This window comes from Mandrillus leucophaeus, unplaced genomic scaffold, assembly GCF_000951045.1.
Source record: "Mandrillus leucophaeus isolate KB7577 unplaced genomic scaffold, Mleu.le_1.0 Scaffold117, whole genome shotgun sequence".
NCBI classification, from domain to species: Eukaryota; Metazoa; Chordata; class Mammalia; order Primates; family Cercopithecidae; genus Mandrillus; species Mandrillus leucophaeus.
Genome location: NW_012099987.1, coordinates 762,311 through 774,934, shown reverse-complemented (window position 1 = coordinate 774,934; position 12,624 = coordinate 762,311). Strand labels below are relative to the sequence as shown.

At 44.9% G+C, this 12,624-nt stretch overlaps 1 protein-coding gene across 1 annotated transcript in view; it reads left to right on the top strand.

Annotated features, from left to right (window-relative positions):
- ALDH18A1 (aldehyde dehydrogenase 18 family, member A1) overlaps window positions 1-12,380 on the top strand; it is a 49,858-nt gene extending 37,478 nt beyond the window's left edge. Inside the window, exons 12-17 of the mRNA XM_012000742.1 lie at window positions 1,697-1,846; window positions 4,160-4,355; window positions 4,455-4,576; window positions 6,893-7,079; window positions 8,025-8,120; window positions 11,366-12,380. Coding sequence (XP_011856132.1) covers window positions 1,697-1,846; window positions 4,160-4,355; window positions 4,455-4,576; window positions 6,893-7,079; window positions 8,025-8,120; window positions 11,366-11,547 — 933 coding nt within the window. The 3' untranslated portion in view covers window positions 11,548-12,380. The remainder of the gene's footprint in view (window positions 1-1,696; window positions 1,847-4,159; window positions 4,356-4,454; window positions 4,577-6,892; window positions 7,080-8,024; window positions 8,121-11,365) is intronic.
- Window positions 12,381-12,624: the final 244 nt, after the last annotated feature.

Below are 12,624 nucleotides of genomic sequence, written 5' to 3'. Positions count from 1 at the left end.
GGATTGTCTTGGCAATACAGGCTCTTTTTTGGTCCCATATGAACTTTAAAGTAGTTTTTTCCAATTCTGTGAAGAAAGTTATTGGTAGCTTGATGGGGATGGCATTGAATCTATAAATTACCTTGGGCAGTATGGCCATTTTCACGATATTGATTCTTCCTATCCATGCACATGGAATGTTCTTCCATTTGTTTGTGTCCTCTCTTATTTCATTGAGCAGTGGTTTGTAGTTCTCCTTGAAGAGGTCCTTCATATCCCTTGTAAGTTGGATTCCTAGGTATTTTATTCTTTTTGTAGCAATTGTGAATGGGAGTTCACTCATGATTTGGCTGTTTGTCTGTTATTGGTGTATAGGAATGCTTGCGATTTTTGCACATTGATTTTGTATCCTGAAGGATATATTTTCAATACTGGAGATAAGCTTCCCAAAGACAGTTGTGTGTGTGTGAAGGTCTTTTAACAAAAAAAAAAGATAATTTTTGAGACTTTATTCTCAGGTTGTTCTTGAGGTAATATATGTTCTTGATTCCTCCAGTATCCTAAAGTAGTTGTTCGTATGTCCATTTTAGAGCTGGAGAAATTGAACCTCATAGAAGGTAAGATTCCTGTCACACTTGTAAGGTGCAGCTGGGACTGTAGCCCAAATCAACCTACCATACCACAGTGCAGGAGCAAATTTCCAAATATCTTAGCCTGTGGTTCACTTTGTTCTCTGACCACAAGTCTCTGATAGCCTGCTGCTATCATTCATGTATAACTGGCTTGACCCGTGTGAAAAGGACACCTTTATTGTCAGCGTCATTGATGGCTTCCTATAGGTACGTCTGTTAGGAAAAAGAACTTTCAGTAGTTAATGAAAATTAGAATACAACGCTCGGCCAGGCATGGTGGCTCATACCTGTAATCCCAGCACTTTGGGAGGCCAAGGCAGGTGGATCATGAGATCAAGAGATTGAGACCATCCTGGCCAACATGGTGAAACCTTGTCTCTACTACAAAATACAAAAATTAGCTGGGTGTGGTGGGACCTGTAATCCCAGCTACTCAGGAGGGTGAAACAGGAGAATCACTTGAACCCAGGAGGCAGAGGTTGCAGTGAGTCAAGATCACGTCACTGCATTCCAGCCTGGCAACAGGGCGAGATTCCATCTCAAAAAAAGAAAAGAATGCAACCCCCTTTAAGCAAGTTGACATATCACAGCCTCCTGTTGAGAAAGCGTATGTTAAAGTTCTTGCCAAGCAGCTGTGCTGGGAAATACAAGGTGTCATTAGAGAGTGGCCCCACTTTATTACCCTAAACTCCCTCCCTGAATTCTGGGAGCATTTCCCCCACTGGACTGTCCTATAGGATACCAGCTCTTTCTTTGCACTAGCCCCGAAGTCTCAAAGGGAAATTCTATTTTAAAAACAAAAAACTAGCACCTCTTTACTATAAGACATAGGTGACTGTGGAATCTGGAATGCTCTGTGAAGGGTACTCTCTGACATCCCCTTACACCAGTGTGTTCACCAAGGGGCTCCCATACCACTGAGGCCTGTCATCAATCCCTGGCTGTTGCTGGCTCACTACCTCTCTGGCCACATACCTGTCTTGCAGAAATGCCCCAGTGATGACTTAGCACACAGAAAGAGTGCTTATGAATGCTAACATCACTGTTGCTATTACTGTTTGTCCCCTTTGATCCACTGCTCTCCCTTTGATCTGCAGGTGGCAGCTTTGGCTATCGCAAGTGGTAACGGCTTGTTACTCAAAGGAGGGAAGGAGGCTGCACACAGCAACCGGATTCTCCACCTTCTGACCCAGGAGGCCCTCTCAATCCATGGAGTCAAGGAGGCCGTGCAGCTGGTAGGTCCCTGGGAATGCACCAAGTCAGGCCCAGAGGGGCCAGGTCAGGTGTTTGGGAATTTAAAGCAAAACTTAGGCCACACAGAGCCAAGACTACAGGCAGACTTGACACTCCAGCAGGCCTGTGAGCCCACAGACTTTAGTTCATTCTACAGAGCCAGATGGGTCCTCAGTGACTTAGGAAGGCCCCTGCCTTATAGCTGCATCTTGGCACTATTTATTTACAAGGATGTCAATTAGACCTTCATTTTTTGGGTCACAAGGCAGCAGGAGTACCAGACCTAGAGTGTGAGGCCTATGTTCCTGTCATTGGCAGAGTGATCTAGGATAAGTCAGATGAGAAACTTTACAAAAGTTTGTCATAAACTGTCATGCAGTGTGTTGAGTATCAGATCATGCTGTTATCGCTGTTATTATTTAAGGGCATTACTTTAACTGACCATTTCTCATTCTCTTCAACTGTCAAATGAAGTTTGATAATAATAGCTATTACTTGTTGAGTACCTACTATGTGCAAGGCTCATTTTATCCATTAATTCATTTGATCGTCACAACAGTCCCATGAGGAAAATATCATTAATCATTAGACTCATTTTCTACATTGGGAAAAACAGATTCAGAGGTAAAGTAATTCCCCAAGAGTCACACGGTGTGTGATAGAGTTTAGATTTGGACCTAGGCTGACTCCAGATCCTTTTTTTTTTTTTTTTTTTTTGTGGCTCATTTGCTCCAACATTCCAGGATTCTGTTGGCTACTGGGAGAATGTCTACAAGCCTGCTCATTACACACTCAGTGACCAGAATCTGGTTTTTTTCTTATGCCAACATAGTGGTTGGAAAGAGCATAGATTTTAGGGATTCAAATCCCAGCTTTACCACATCCTAGCTTACACAGGTGCCCTCCTTCCTTTTCTTCCTATTGATGTGTAACATACATAAAGTATACAGATCCTGTGAACAACTCTGTGACTGTTCACACACACACATATATAACCACCAGCCATATCAAGATACAGAACAGTCCAACATCCTAGAGGGCCCCTTGTGCCCTTCCCAGTCAGTATGTAGCCCCCTTCCCCACAAACTACTTTTTTGACTTCTGTCACATTAAATTACTTTTGCCTTTCTCTTTTGAGACATAGTCTTGCTCTGTTGCCCAGACTGGAGTGCAGTGGCACAATCTCAGCTCTTGGCTCACTGCAGCCTCAGCCTCCCAGGCTCCAGCAGTCCACCCACCTCAGCTTTCCTAGTAGTTGGGACTACAAGTGTGTGCCTCCAGACCTGGCTAATTTTTGAGGTTTTTTTGTTTTTTGTAGAGACAGAGTTTCACCATGTTGCCCAGGCTGGTCTCGAACTCTGAGCTCAGGCAATCTGCCTGCCTCAGCCTCCCAAAGTGCTTGGAATGTGCCACCACGCCCGGCCTTTTGCCCATTCTTGAACTTTATATAAATGAGATCAAACAAAACAGACGTTTATGTTGCCTGTCATTCCTTCGTTACGTCTGTGGCATTGATTCCCATTGTTGCATCTAGCAGTAGTTTTCTCATGTAATCGCCATGTAGTGTTCCATTTACCTGCATGTACTACAGTTCATCTTTTCTTCTGTTGATGAATATTTAGGTTGTTTCCAGTTTTGGGCTGTGTGGAATAAAGTTGCTGTGAACATTCTGGTACATATATATATTTGTTGTAAAAGTAATATGACCTTATGGAGAAAAATTAAAAATCAAGAGAAAACAAAATGCCCATAATCTCAGTATCCTCACACAGGCTCGTTAAGTCATTCCAGTCCACATCCCAGGGTAGAAGTTGTCATCAGAAGTCATGAGAACCATGACTCCCTAGCAAGACCAACCCAACATTTCCTCAATGCTGTGAATAGAAAACCAACAGAGCAGCCACTCCCTTTTGTGACCTTCATGGCCTGAAGTAGTGTACTGCATTTAACCTCCATAGATACCCCTTTGTGCTCCTTCTGGCATTTTAAAAATTGTCTGCCCAATATTATGACTAGCAGTACCCTAGTGCTGCCTTCGCTACTTGATGCTGAGCTCTTTGAGGGCATGCCCTGTGTCCTGCATGATCTGTGATGCGGAGCACAGCACCAAATATATAGTGTTTGATAAGCGTTTGCTGGACAACTTTTTGGTTCCCATGATCGGGAGCTTAATTTTGTTTTTAGAAGAAGTTTCACAGTGTCTCACTTAGTTCTCAGAATGTACAGATGTTTATCTGTAAAAGAGAAGCTGCTATTTTCATATTTTGTGTGGTCAGAAGATGTCATCTTTATCATTTTCTTCTTTCCTTCTAAAGGTGAATACCAGAGAAGAAGTTGAAGATCTTTGTCGCCTAGACAAAATGATAGATCTGATCATTCCACGTGGCTCTTCCCAGCTGGTCAGAGACATCCAGAAAGCTGCTAAGGGGATTCCAGTGATGGGGCACAGCGAAGGGATCTGTCACATGTATGTGGATTCCGAGGCCAGTGTTGATAAGGTCACCAGGCTAGGTGAGCTGGATGGGGTCCCCTCTTTCACAAGGGGGAAATATTACGTCCTCTGCAGCTCTGGATCATATTAGTGGAAACAATTCTTTGCTCATCTTTCAGTCAGAGACTCTAAATGTGAATATCCAGCTGCCTGTAATGCTTTGGAGACTTTGTTAATCCACCGGGATCTGCTCAGGACACCATTATTTGACCAGATCATTGATATGCTGAGAGTGGAACAGGTAAGAGTTCCACAGGACTAGTACATTACTTCCTGTCTTAGAAGCCTGTGGAATTAAACCAGGCATAGCCATACCACATAAGGCAGTTTAAGAAACAATATTTTTTAATATCTCCTATGTACAAAGTTCCATGCTAAGTACAGAGGTGAGTAAAACACAACCCCCGCCCTCTAGTAGTTGAACCAAACCAATACACAAATAGCTTTATTACAAAGTGGAATGTGTTGTGTGCTAAAGAGGGTTCAAAGGTAAGACAGACCACATGGCACTATGCTGACTGAACTGTTTCTGGCAACCTTTTGTTCACCTATCAGGGTGTTCCCAAACGTATATTATTTTTTGAATTTGATTTGAAAAGATGGTGCAGAAATGTTTCAAACCAAAAACTTATATACGTTCACTGCTTGCCCCCAGTGTCTTTGGTTACCAATATTAATGTACTTAATGCAGTGATATTTGGGATTCAGTAATTTGTAGAATGTCTCCCTGGATTATGTTTTACCGTGTTGTTAAGGTTGTAAACAAACCAAAAGCCGATTAATTTCAAATATAAAGTTGTGCTGTGTCCTAAATTCATGCCTGCAAGAAAATATAATAGATGCCCTCAAGGCAAAAATGGACAATCTGTTAAACTCTCTGCGTGGATGCATTTTAAGCTTTAATTTCTGATGTCACAGTACACTTTCAGAACTATATAAAGCAGCATGGCAGTAGAGAATGTGCTTATTGGCCTGGGTTGCTTTGACTCTGAGCATGTGTCTCTTCCCTTCCATCCTTTGACTGGAAAGGAAGGCTCCAGTTAGCTTATAAATGTGGCGTGGTCCCGGTGAGAACGGGAAAGAATTGTTTTGAAAATGAAGCTGTACTCCACAGATTACAAGGAAGTTACATCACATGATCATTCATGTTCGGGGGCCTTACTTTACTTCGGTAAGGAAGCCTGTTGGTTGGGCACCTGTGTTTGCCAAGCACCACAGTGAACTGGATTAGACAGGAGGAAAGCTCTCCTTTAGCTAGGACTAAACCCTGCCCCTAGACCTAATTTGAACACGCCAGTGTTATCCTCAGTCATTAAAATGAGAATGGCCTTGAAATTCCAAATGAAAATGAGTCACTATGTGTACTTCATCCAGCACTATTGGATGGCATAAAGTAAAGCCAGAAGGATGGCTTGCACAGGGGTGGGATTCCAGTCTCCAAGGAACACAGAGGAAGTGAGATCCCAGATAGGAAACAATGGCAGGGCCTTGGGACTCATGAGGATAGGGCAGACACCACTCATAACTTGAGCCAAGGCAAAAGCTTGGTCCCAAAGAATCAAGGCATGAAGCCTGTCCTGGGGATGTCTCAGAGAACAAGGCTTAAGTGGGATCCAGCTTGTGATTGGGGCCCTCAGTGACCAGCCTCAAAATACTTAAATTCCTCCAACCAGAAGCAGGATTAGAACCAGAGCCTAGGGCTGAGCTGAACCTAGAGGTGGGGCCAGAGTGACACAGTTGTAAATCAAATGAGTAGCCAGAGTTTGAGGTGCTGAAACCAAGTACTAGGTACCTAACCAGGTACCTAACCAAGTACTGCTTACCTCTAAAGCAAACCTGGGACTTCTTCAGGGTACAGGGAATAGGAATGTATATGTGGCACCTCCCTCTTTCCATGCGAGTCCAGTGCCTAGGTACCATATGTAGGGACTGGGATCTTTATTGTTAAGTATTCATTTTAGTAAAATACCAGAAGTCAAGGCCTTACGTTGATAACCCACTGAATGCCTTGCACATTCTTTTTTATTCTTTTTTTTTTTTTTTGAGACGGAGTCTTGCTCTGTCACCCAGGCTGGAGTACAGTGGCACGATCTCGGCTCACTGCAACCTCTGCCTCCGAGGTTCAAGCAATTCTGCCTCAGCCTCCCAAGTAGCTGAGATTACCTGCCACCATACCCAGCTAATTTTTTAGTGAAGACGGGGTTTCGCCATGTTGGTCAGGCTGGTTTCGAACTCCTGACCTCAAGTTAGCCACCCATCTCAGCCTCCCAAAGTGCTGGGATTACAGGCGTGAGCCACTGTGCCCGGCCCACCTTGCACATCCTTAACGTTCAAAGGTTTCCTGCTTCAATCCCTGTTCCAACTGCCTTGAGGGCCCTTTGCTTGCAAGTGGCCGGTCAGATCATGCTGGAGGGAGGAAAGTAGGACTAGTTCTGTTGTCGAGGCCACAGGAGCCACTTTGGGCTGTGGTTTTACAGGCTCACCTTTCTGTTCTATCCTAGAGCTTGCTTATTTCAATTGTTTTTATGTTGTTGCCCCTGGACTTCCTCTGTTCCAGGTAAAAATTCACGCAGGCCCCAAATTTGCCTCCTATCTGACCTTCAGCCCCTCCGAAGTGAAGTCACTCCGAACTGAGTATGGGGACCTGGAATTATGCATTGAAGTAGTGGACAACGTTCAGGATGCCATTGACCACATCCACAAGTACGGCAGCTCCCACACGGATGTCATCGTCACGGAGAACGGTCAGTGTCCAGATGCTTCCTGCATAGTGTCTGCCTTTGCTGCTTTCTGATCCTGCTCCTCTTAGCCCCTCTTGGCCTGCAGAAAAACATCATTTGAGTAGGCTTATGGTAATGCTTAGTAGTGGTTGCATTTGGTACTTTGATGTCACAGCCGGAGGAGGCGGGGCAGGGATGATTAGCTCTGCTTTGAAGATGACTAACCCTGTCAGCGGCGTTATCATTTAATGCATGCAACAAATCTTACAAAGTAGTTAAAATAAACCCATTTTACAGCTGAGGAAACCAAGGCCCAGGAGATTAAGGGCAGAACCAACTCTGCACATTCATTCATTCATTTATTCCACAAATATGTATGCAGGGACACTCCTGGGTGTCAGATACTGGAGCCTCAGTGGTGGAGGATGCCAGTAGGGCCCCCTCGAGGAATTTACAGTCGGTTAATTGGGGCACCAGAGTAGTGCCACCCATATTAACAGCCAGCACTTACCAAGCACTCACTGTGTGCTAGGCACTAGGATGAGTACTCCCCAGGTGCTGATTTCATCCTCTCTACAACCCTATCAGCTAGGTAATGTAAGTCCCTTTTCACCCAGACACAGAGAGTTTTATACACCTGCAAAAGGTCACAAAGCTGGTGGGTGTACAGCTGGAGTTCAGGCCTAGGCATTCTGGCTCTGGAGCCCGTAAGTTGGAAGTTTCGGCAGGTCACCTGCATGGGAGATGTGGATTCCAACCCAGTCTTTCCACAACACTGTGATTGATGAAGCTGATTTGTCTTCTTCCTGTTGAGATTTTTCACAAGCCTGAATATTTAATATGTGAGAACACATGGGGAGGCCCAGTGGGGACCCAGACCCTGCCCTGATCTGTCACCAATGAATGGCTGGAAACGGGGATGTTCTCTGGGTATCATCCTGACTTGGTTTCTCTTTCTTTACCCTGCAGAAAACACAGCAGAGTTCTTCCTGCAGCACGTCGACAGTGCCTGTGTGTTCTGGAATGCCAGCACTCGCTTTTCTGATGGTTACCGCTTTGGACTGGGTAAGAAAGACTCTGGTTGGGGAGAAGGAAGTTCCTTATGAAGCACTGTGTGGTCCAGGAGTATGTTGAGGTGGGGAAGACACCTCCCCTTGACTGTCACATGCTTGGTCAAGATAAGAGAGAGAGAGAGGCTGGGCATGGTGGCTCCCGCCTGTAATCCCAGCACTTTGGGAGGCCGAGGTGGGTGGATCACCTGAGTTCAGGAGTTCGAGATCAACCTGGCCAACATGGTGAAACCCTGTCTCTACTAAAAATACAAAAAATTAGCCAGGTGTGGTGGCAGACGCCTATAATCCCAGCTACTCAGGAGGCTGAGGCAGAATTGCTTGAACCCGGGAGGCAGAGGTTGCAGTGAGCCCGAGATTGCGCCACTGCACTCCAGCCTGGGGGACAGAGTGAGACACCATCTCAAAAACAAAAACAAAATGAACAACAAAAAACCCAGACTTCTGGCAAGGTAGGATTATCAGGGAGAATAATTAATGAAACCTCCCATGAGTTGGTGGAAGGCCTATCTTCTAAGCATTTCACATGCTAATAAGGCAGGTACTTTTTTTCATTTTTCACAGAGGGAGAATGAGATTCAGAGAAGTGTAGTAACTTGCCCAAAGTCTCACAGCTGGCATTCAGACCCAGACTTGTGCAAGTCCAAAGCCTGGGTTCTCCCACTACAGCATGGGCAGACCGCAGCCTGCCTTTTTGCACAGGCTGTGCCAGAGGTACATGCTGTATCGCTTGAGAGCACTCCTTTTACAGACTTATTTCACCCACAGCCAGGTTGCCTCAGAGATAGGAAACCCCACAATGGTAGGACAAAAGAAGGTACCGTGGGCCTAAGTACCAGGATCAAAACAAACAGGCCAGCCGGAAGTACAAGGTTACCTTCTACAGCAGACTTTGAAATAAAAAGCTTCAGAAGGACATTTCTATCTCCTTCCATTAGGTATAAAATCTCCAGCCCTCTGTCATGTTGGGGTTATTTGGACAAACTCTGGTTTTCAGGGGTACCAGTATATAAAACTCCAGAACAGGCACAGTGGCTCACACCTGTAATTCCAGCACTTTGGGAGGCCAAGGCGGGTGGATCACCTGAGGTGGGAGTTCGAGATCAGCGTGACCAACATAGAGAAACCCCATCTCTACTAAAAAGACAGAATTAGCTGAGTATGGTGGTGCTTGCCTGTAATCCCAGCTACTCGAGAGGCTGAGGCAGGAGAATTGCTTGAACCTGGGAAGCCGAGGTTGCAATGAGCTGAGATCGCACCATTGCACTCCAGCCTGGGCAACAAGAGCTAAACTCCATCTCCAAAAAAAAAAAAAGAAAGAAAGAAAACCTCCAGTAATACATTTATGACACGTTTTCTGAATATTTGAGAATTATTTCAACCACTCAAAACATTTTAGGCCATGTGCAGTGGCTCACACGTATAATCCCAGCACTTTGAGAGGCTGAGGCAGGAGGATCTCATGAGTTAGGGAGTTCAAGACCAGCCTGGGCAACGCAGCGAGACCTCCTCTCTACAGAGATGAAAAAATTATCCCGGTGTGGTGGCGTGAGCCTGTAGTCCCAGTTACTCAGGAGGCTGAGGCAAGAGGATCCCTTGAGCCCAGGAGTTCGAGGCTGCAGTGAGCTGAGATGGTGCCACTGTACTCCAGCCTGGGAGAGAGTGAGGCCCTATCTCTATAACAAAACAAAACAGAAAGACACACATTTTAATCCTTCTGAACTTTTTGAGTAGATGATCTGCCTGGAGAAATAGTTCTCACCAAATTGTTAAAGATTATAAAAGGGAATTTAACTCAGTTATTCTTAGTCATTATACTATTTATTTTTAGTTCCCCATTTCTTTTATGTTGGGATTTTGATGTAATTATCACATCGCTTGCACTGATCTTTATACTCCATGTACTTGAAAAAGAAATAGCAATATATTTTTAAGGGCTGGGGCACCCAGCATTCAAATGAAAATCCAGGATGAGGGAAGAACGAAAGACCATTTCATTGTCCTTCCAACACCAACTCAGAGTGAAAGCTGGTTGAGTTAAATTCCTTGTGAAATGCATTAATGACAATAAAGATTTTATTGAGCATTTACTACATTCCCAGCACTGTGCTAAATGTGTCACAAACATGCTCTCACTTCATTCTACAAAATGAATTCTTTTTCCAGATGAAGAAACTGAGGCATGAAGTTAGGTAGCGTGTCCAAAGTCATGTGGTCTCTATGCTATTGAACCAGAATCTGAATCCTGCTGGTTTCACTCTCCTTGCCAACCACTACCCCAAGCACATCCCGCCCCCGCTGTGTCTCCTACTTGCTCTTCTCTCTGCCTGCAGCACCTCTGTCTGGTTTTCTCCAGCCAGCTCCTTCTCACTGTCCAGGTCTCAACCAAAAGGCACTTCCTTAGGGAGGCTTTCCCTGACCACCCTTCCCAGCGTGTCCCCAGCTCCACCACACAGCCTCTGTCAAAGCACCCATCACTGCACTTGAGCACCACAGGAGACTATTTACTCACCTGTCCCTTGGCTGCCTCGCCCACTATAATAACAGCTCTGCGAAAATAGGGCCTTGTATCTGTTATTCACCATTTTATCCCCAGGGCTCAACACAGTGCCTAGTACATAGTACATGCTCAGTAAAGTGATAATGAGGGAACCCTGCCTCCACTGTATACAGTGCAGAACACCAAGCCAGGCCCAGGAAAACCCCTGACGTTCCCTAGGCCTGAGCTGGGAGCAAGAGGAAAGTGAATGAACAGTAACCCTTTGATGTATTCAGTAACTGTCTAATGAGTCCCCTGTGCTAAGACTTCTAGGGGATACCGAGAGCATGTCCCTTTCTTTCTAAGATTTAAAGAGTATTTGAGGAGGAGGTGAAACCATTTTGGTAAATGTTGTCGTACCCCCAAAACATGCTCAAATGTCAAAATATGGTATGCAATTCAGATGCTAAACTGATATCAGAGACAGCACTTGTATTAATAGCATTGTCAAAATGCACTGGGGATAAAATACAGAAGAGGGGTTCACACACAGTTTCACGAGAAGGGGTGTATCATGATTTATAGTAATTGGAGGACATGTTTATGGGAACAGGATGACTCAGCTGTCCTGGGGAGGATGGGTGAGGAGTTAGCAGGAAGAGAGGGTACCAAGTGAGGGGGAAGCAGCAGGGTGGGTCTGGAGCATGGACAGGAAGCAGAGGCTGGGAAAAGCTACATCTTTTATTCATGCTTTTTCACAGGAGCTGAAGTGGGAATCAGTACATCGAGAATCCACGCCCGGGGACCAGTAGGACTTGAGGGACTGCTTACTACTAAGTGGCTGCTGCGAGGGAAGGACCACGTGGTCTCAGATTTCTCAGAACATGGAAGTTTAAAGTATCTTCATGAGAACCTCCCGGTTCCTCAGAGAAACACCAACTGAAAAGAGCCAGGAAAACCCGGGAATGTTCCAAAAGGTCTTTGCAGTTAAACTTGTCTTATCTCAGGAGAGAGCCCACTCTTGTCTCCTAGTTCCTGGTAGGATCTGCCTGTTGGAAAGTGTACTTGGATGCTTCTGGGCTCCGTTTGGCAATAGCAGTCTTGGCTGATGGGCGCAGTCTGGCTCCCAGCTCACCCTTTTTTTTTTTTTTTAAATAAGAAAATAATTGCTACCAATAGAGACTTTGCCAAGTCCAATTATCTTCTAGGATTGAAAGGTGCATTTTCCCCATATAAAAGGCGAGGAAAACCCATGGCTGCTTTGTATTACCTCAATGAGTTACAGCCCCCCTTGGCATTTAGTTGGTACTAGAGCCAGTCATCCTTAACAAATCTTTTCACATTTTATTTCTTTCACACATAGTCATCTTCAAAAAGGAAAAAGATTTGGAATTTTAGAAGAGGGGCAACTCTTCTTTTTAGCATTCTCATCAGAAAGTCACAAAAATAGACGGCATCATTTCCACTGGGAAGATTGACCTTTTGTATTTATTTGTGGGGTAAATTAATAAGCATTGCAGATGCTTGCAGCTTCCTGCATCCAGGAGATGCTGTGTTCCCCGTGATGCAGCTGGAAGCTGAGCTGCAGACAGGAGGTGCGAGTTTCAGGATGTTCCCCACTGAGCCGGAGGAATAGCTACGGCAGTGATGCTTGAAATTTTTGTATGAATTATTTTGTCGTCCTACCCTTTTCCTCCAAAACAAAAATTAGAGGATTATTTTATTACTTTGGATTCTTCCCCTCTTTTTGAGAAATAAAGTTTTTTATGAAAAGCCTGTGCATGATTAAAGTTTTCTCCCTTATTTGTCATTACCCCCTTCTTTTTCCTCTCTTGTGACCCTTGTGCCCTGCTTGCGGGCATGTTCTCTTCTCTTAAAGCTGTCTGGGGAGACAAGACATCTGCCTCAACAGTGTTTGTTGGTGGAAGCAACATAGGCAAAACCCACAGAGGGACTCAGACGGGGAGAGAAGAAAGGAAAACAGGAGATTAAGCCCCAAGAGCTTGAAGACTAAAAGTGC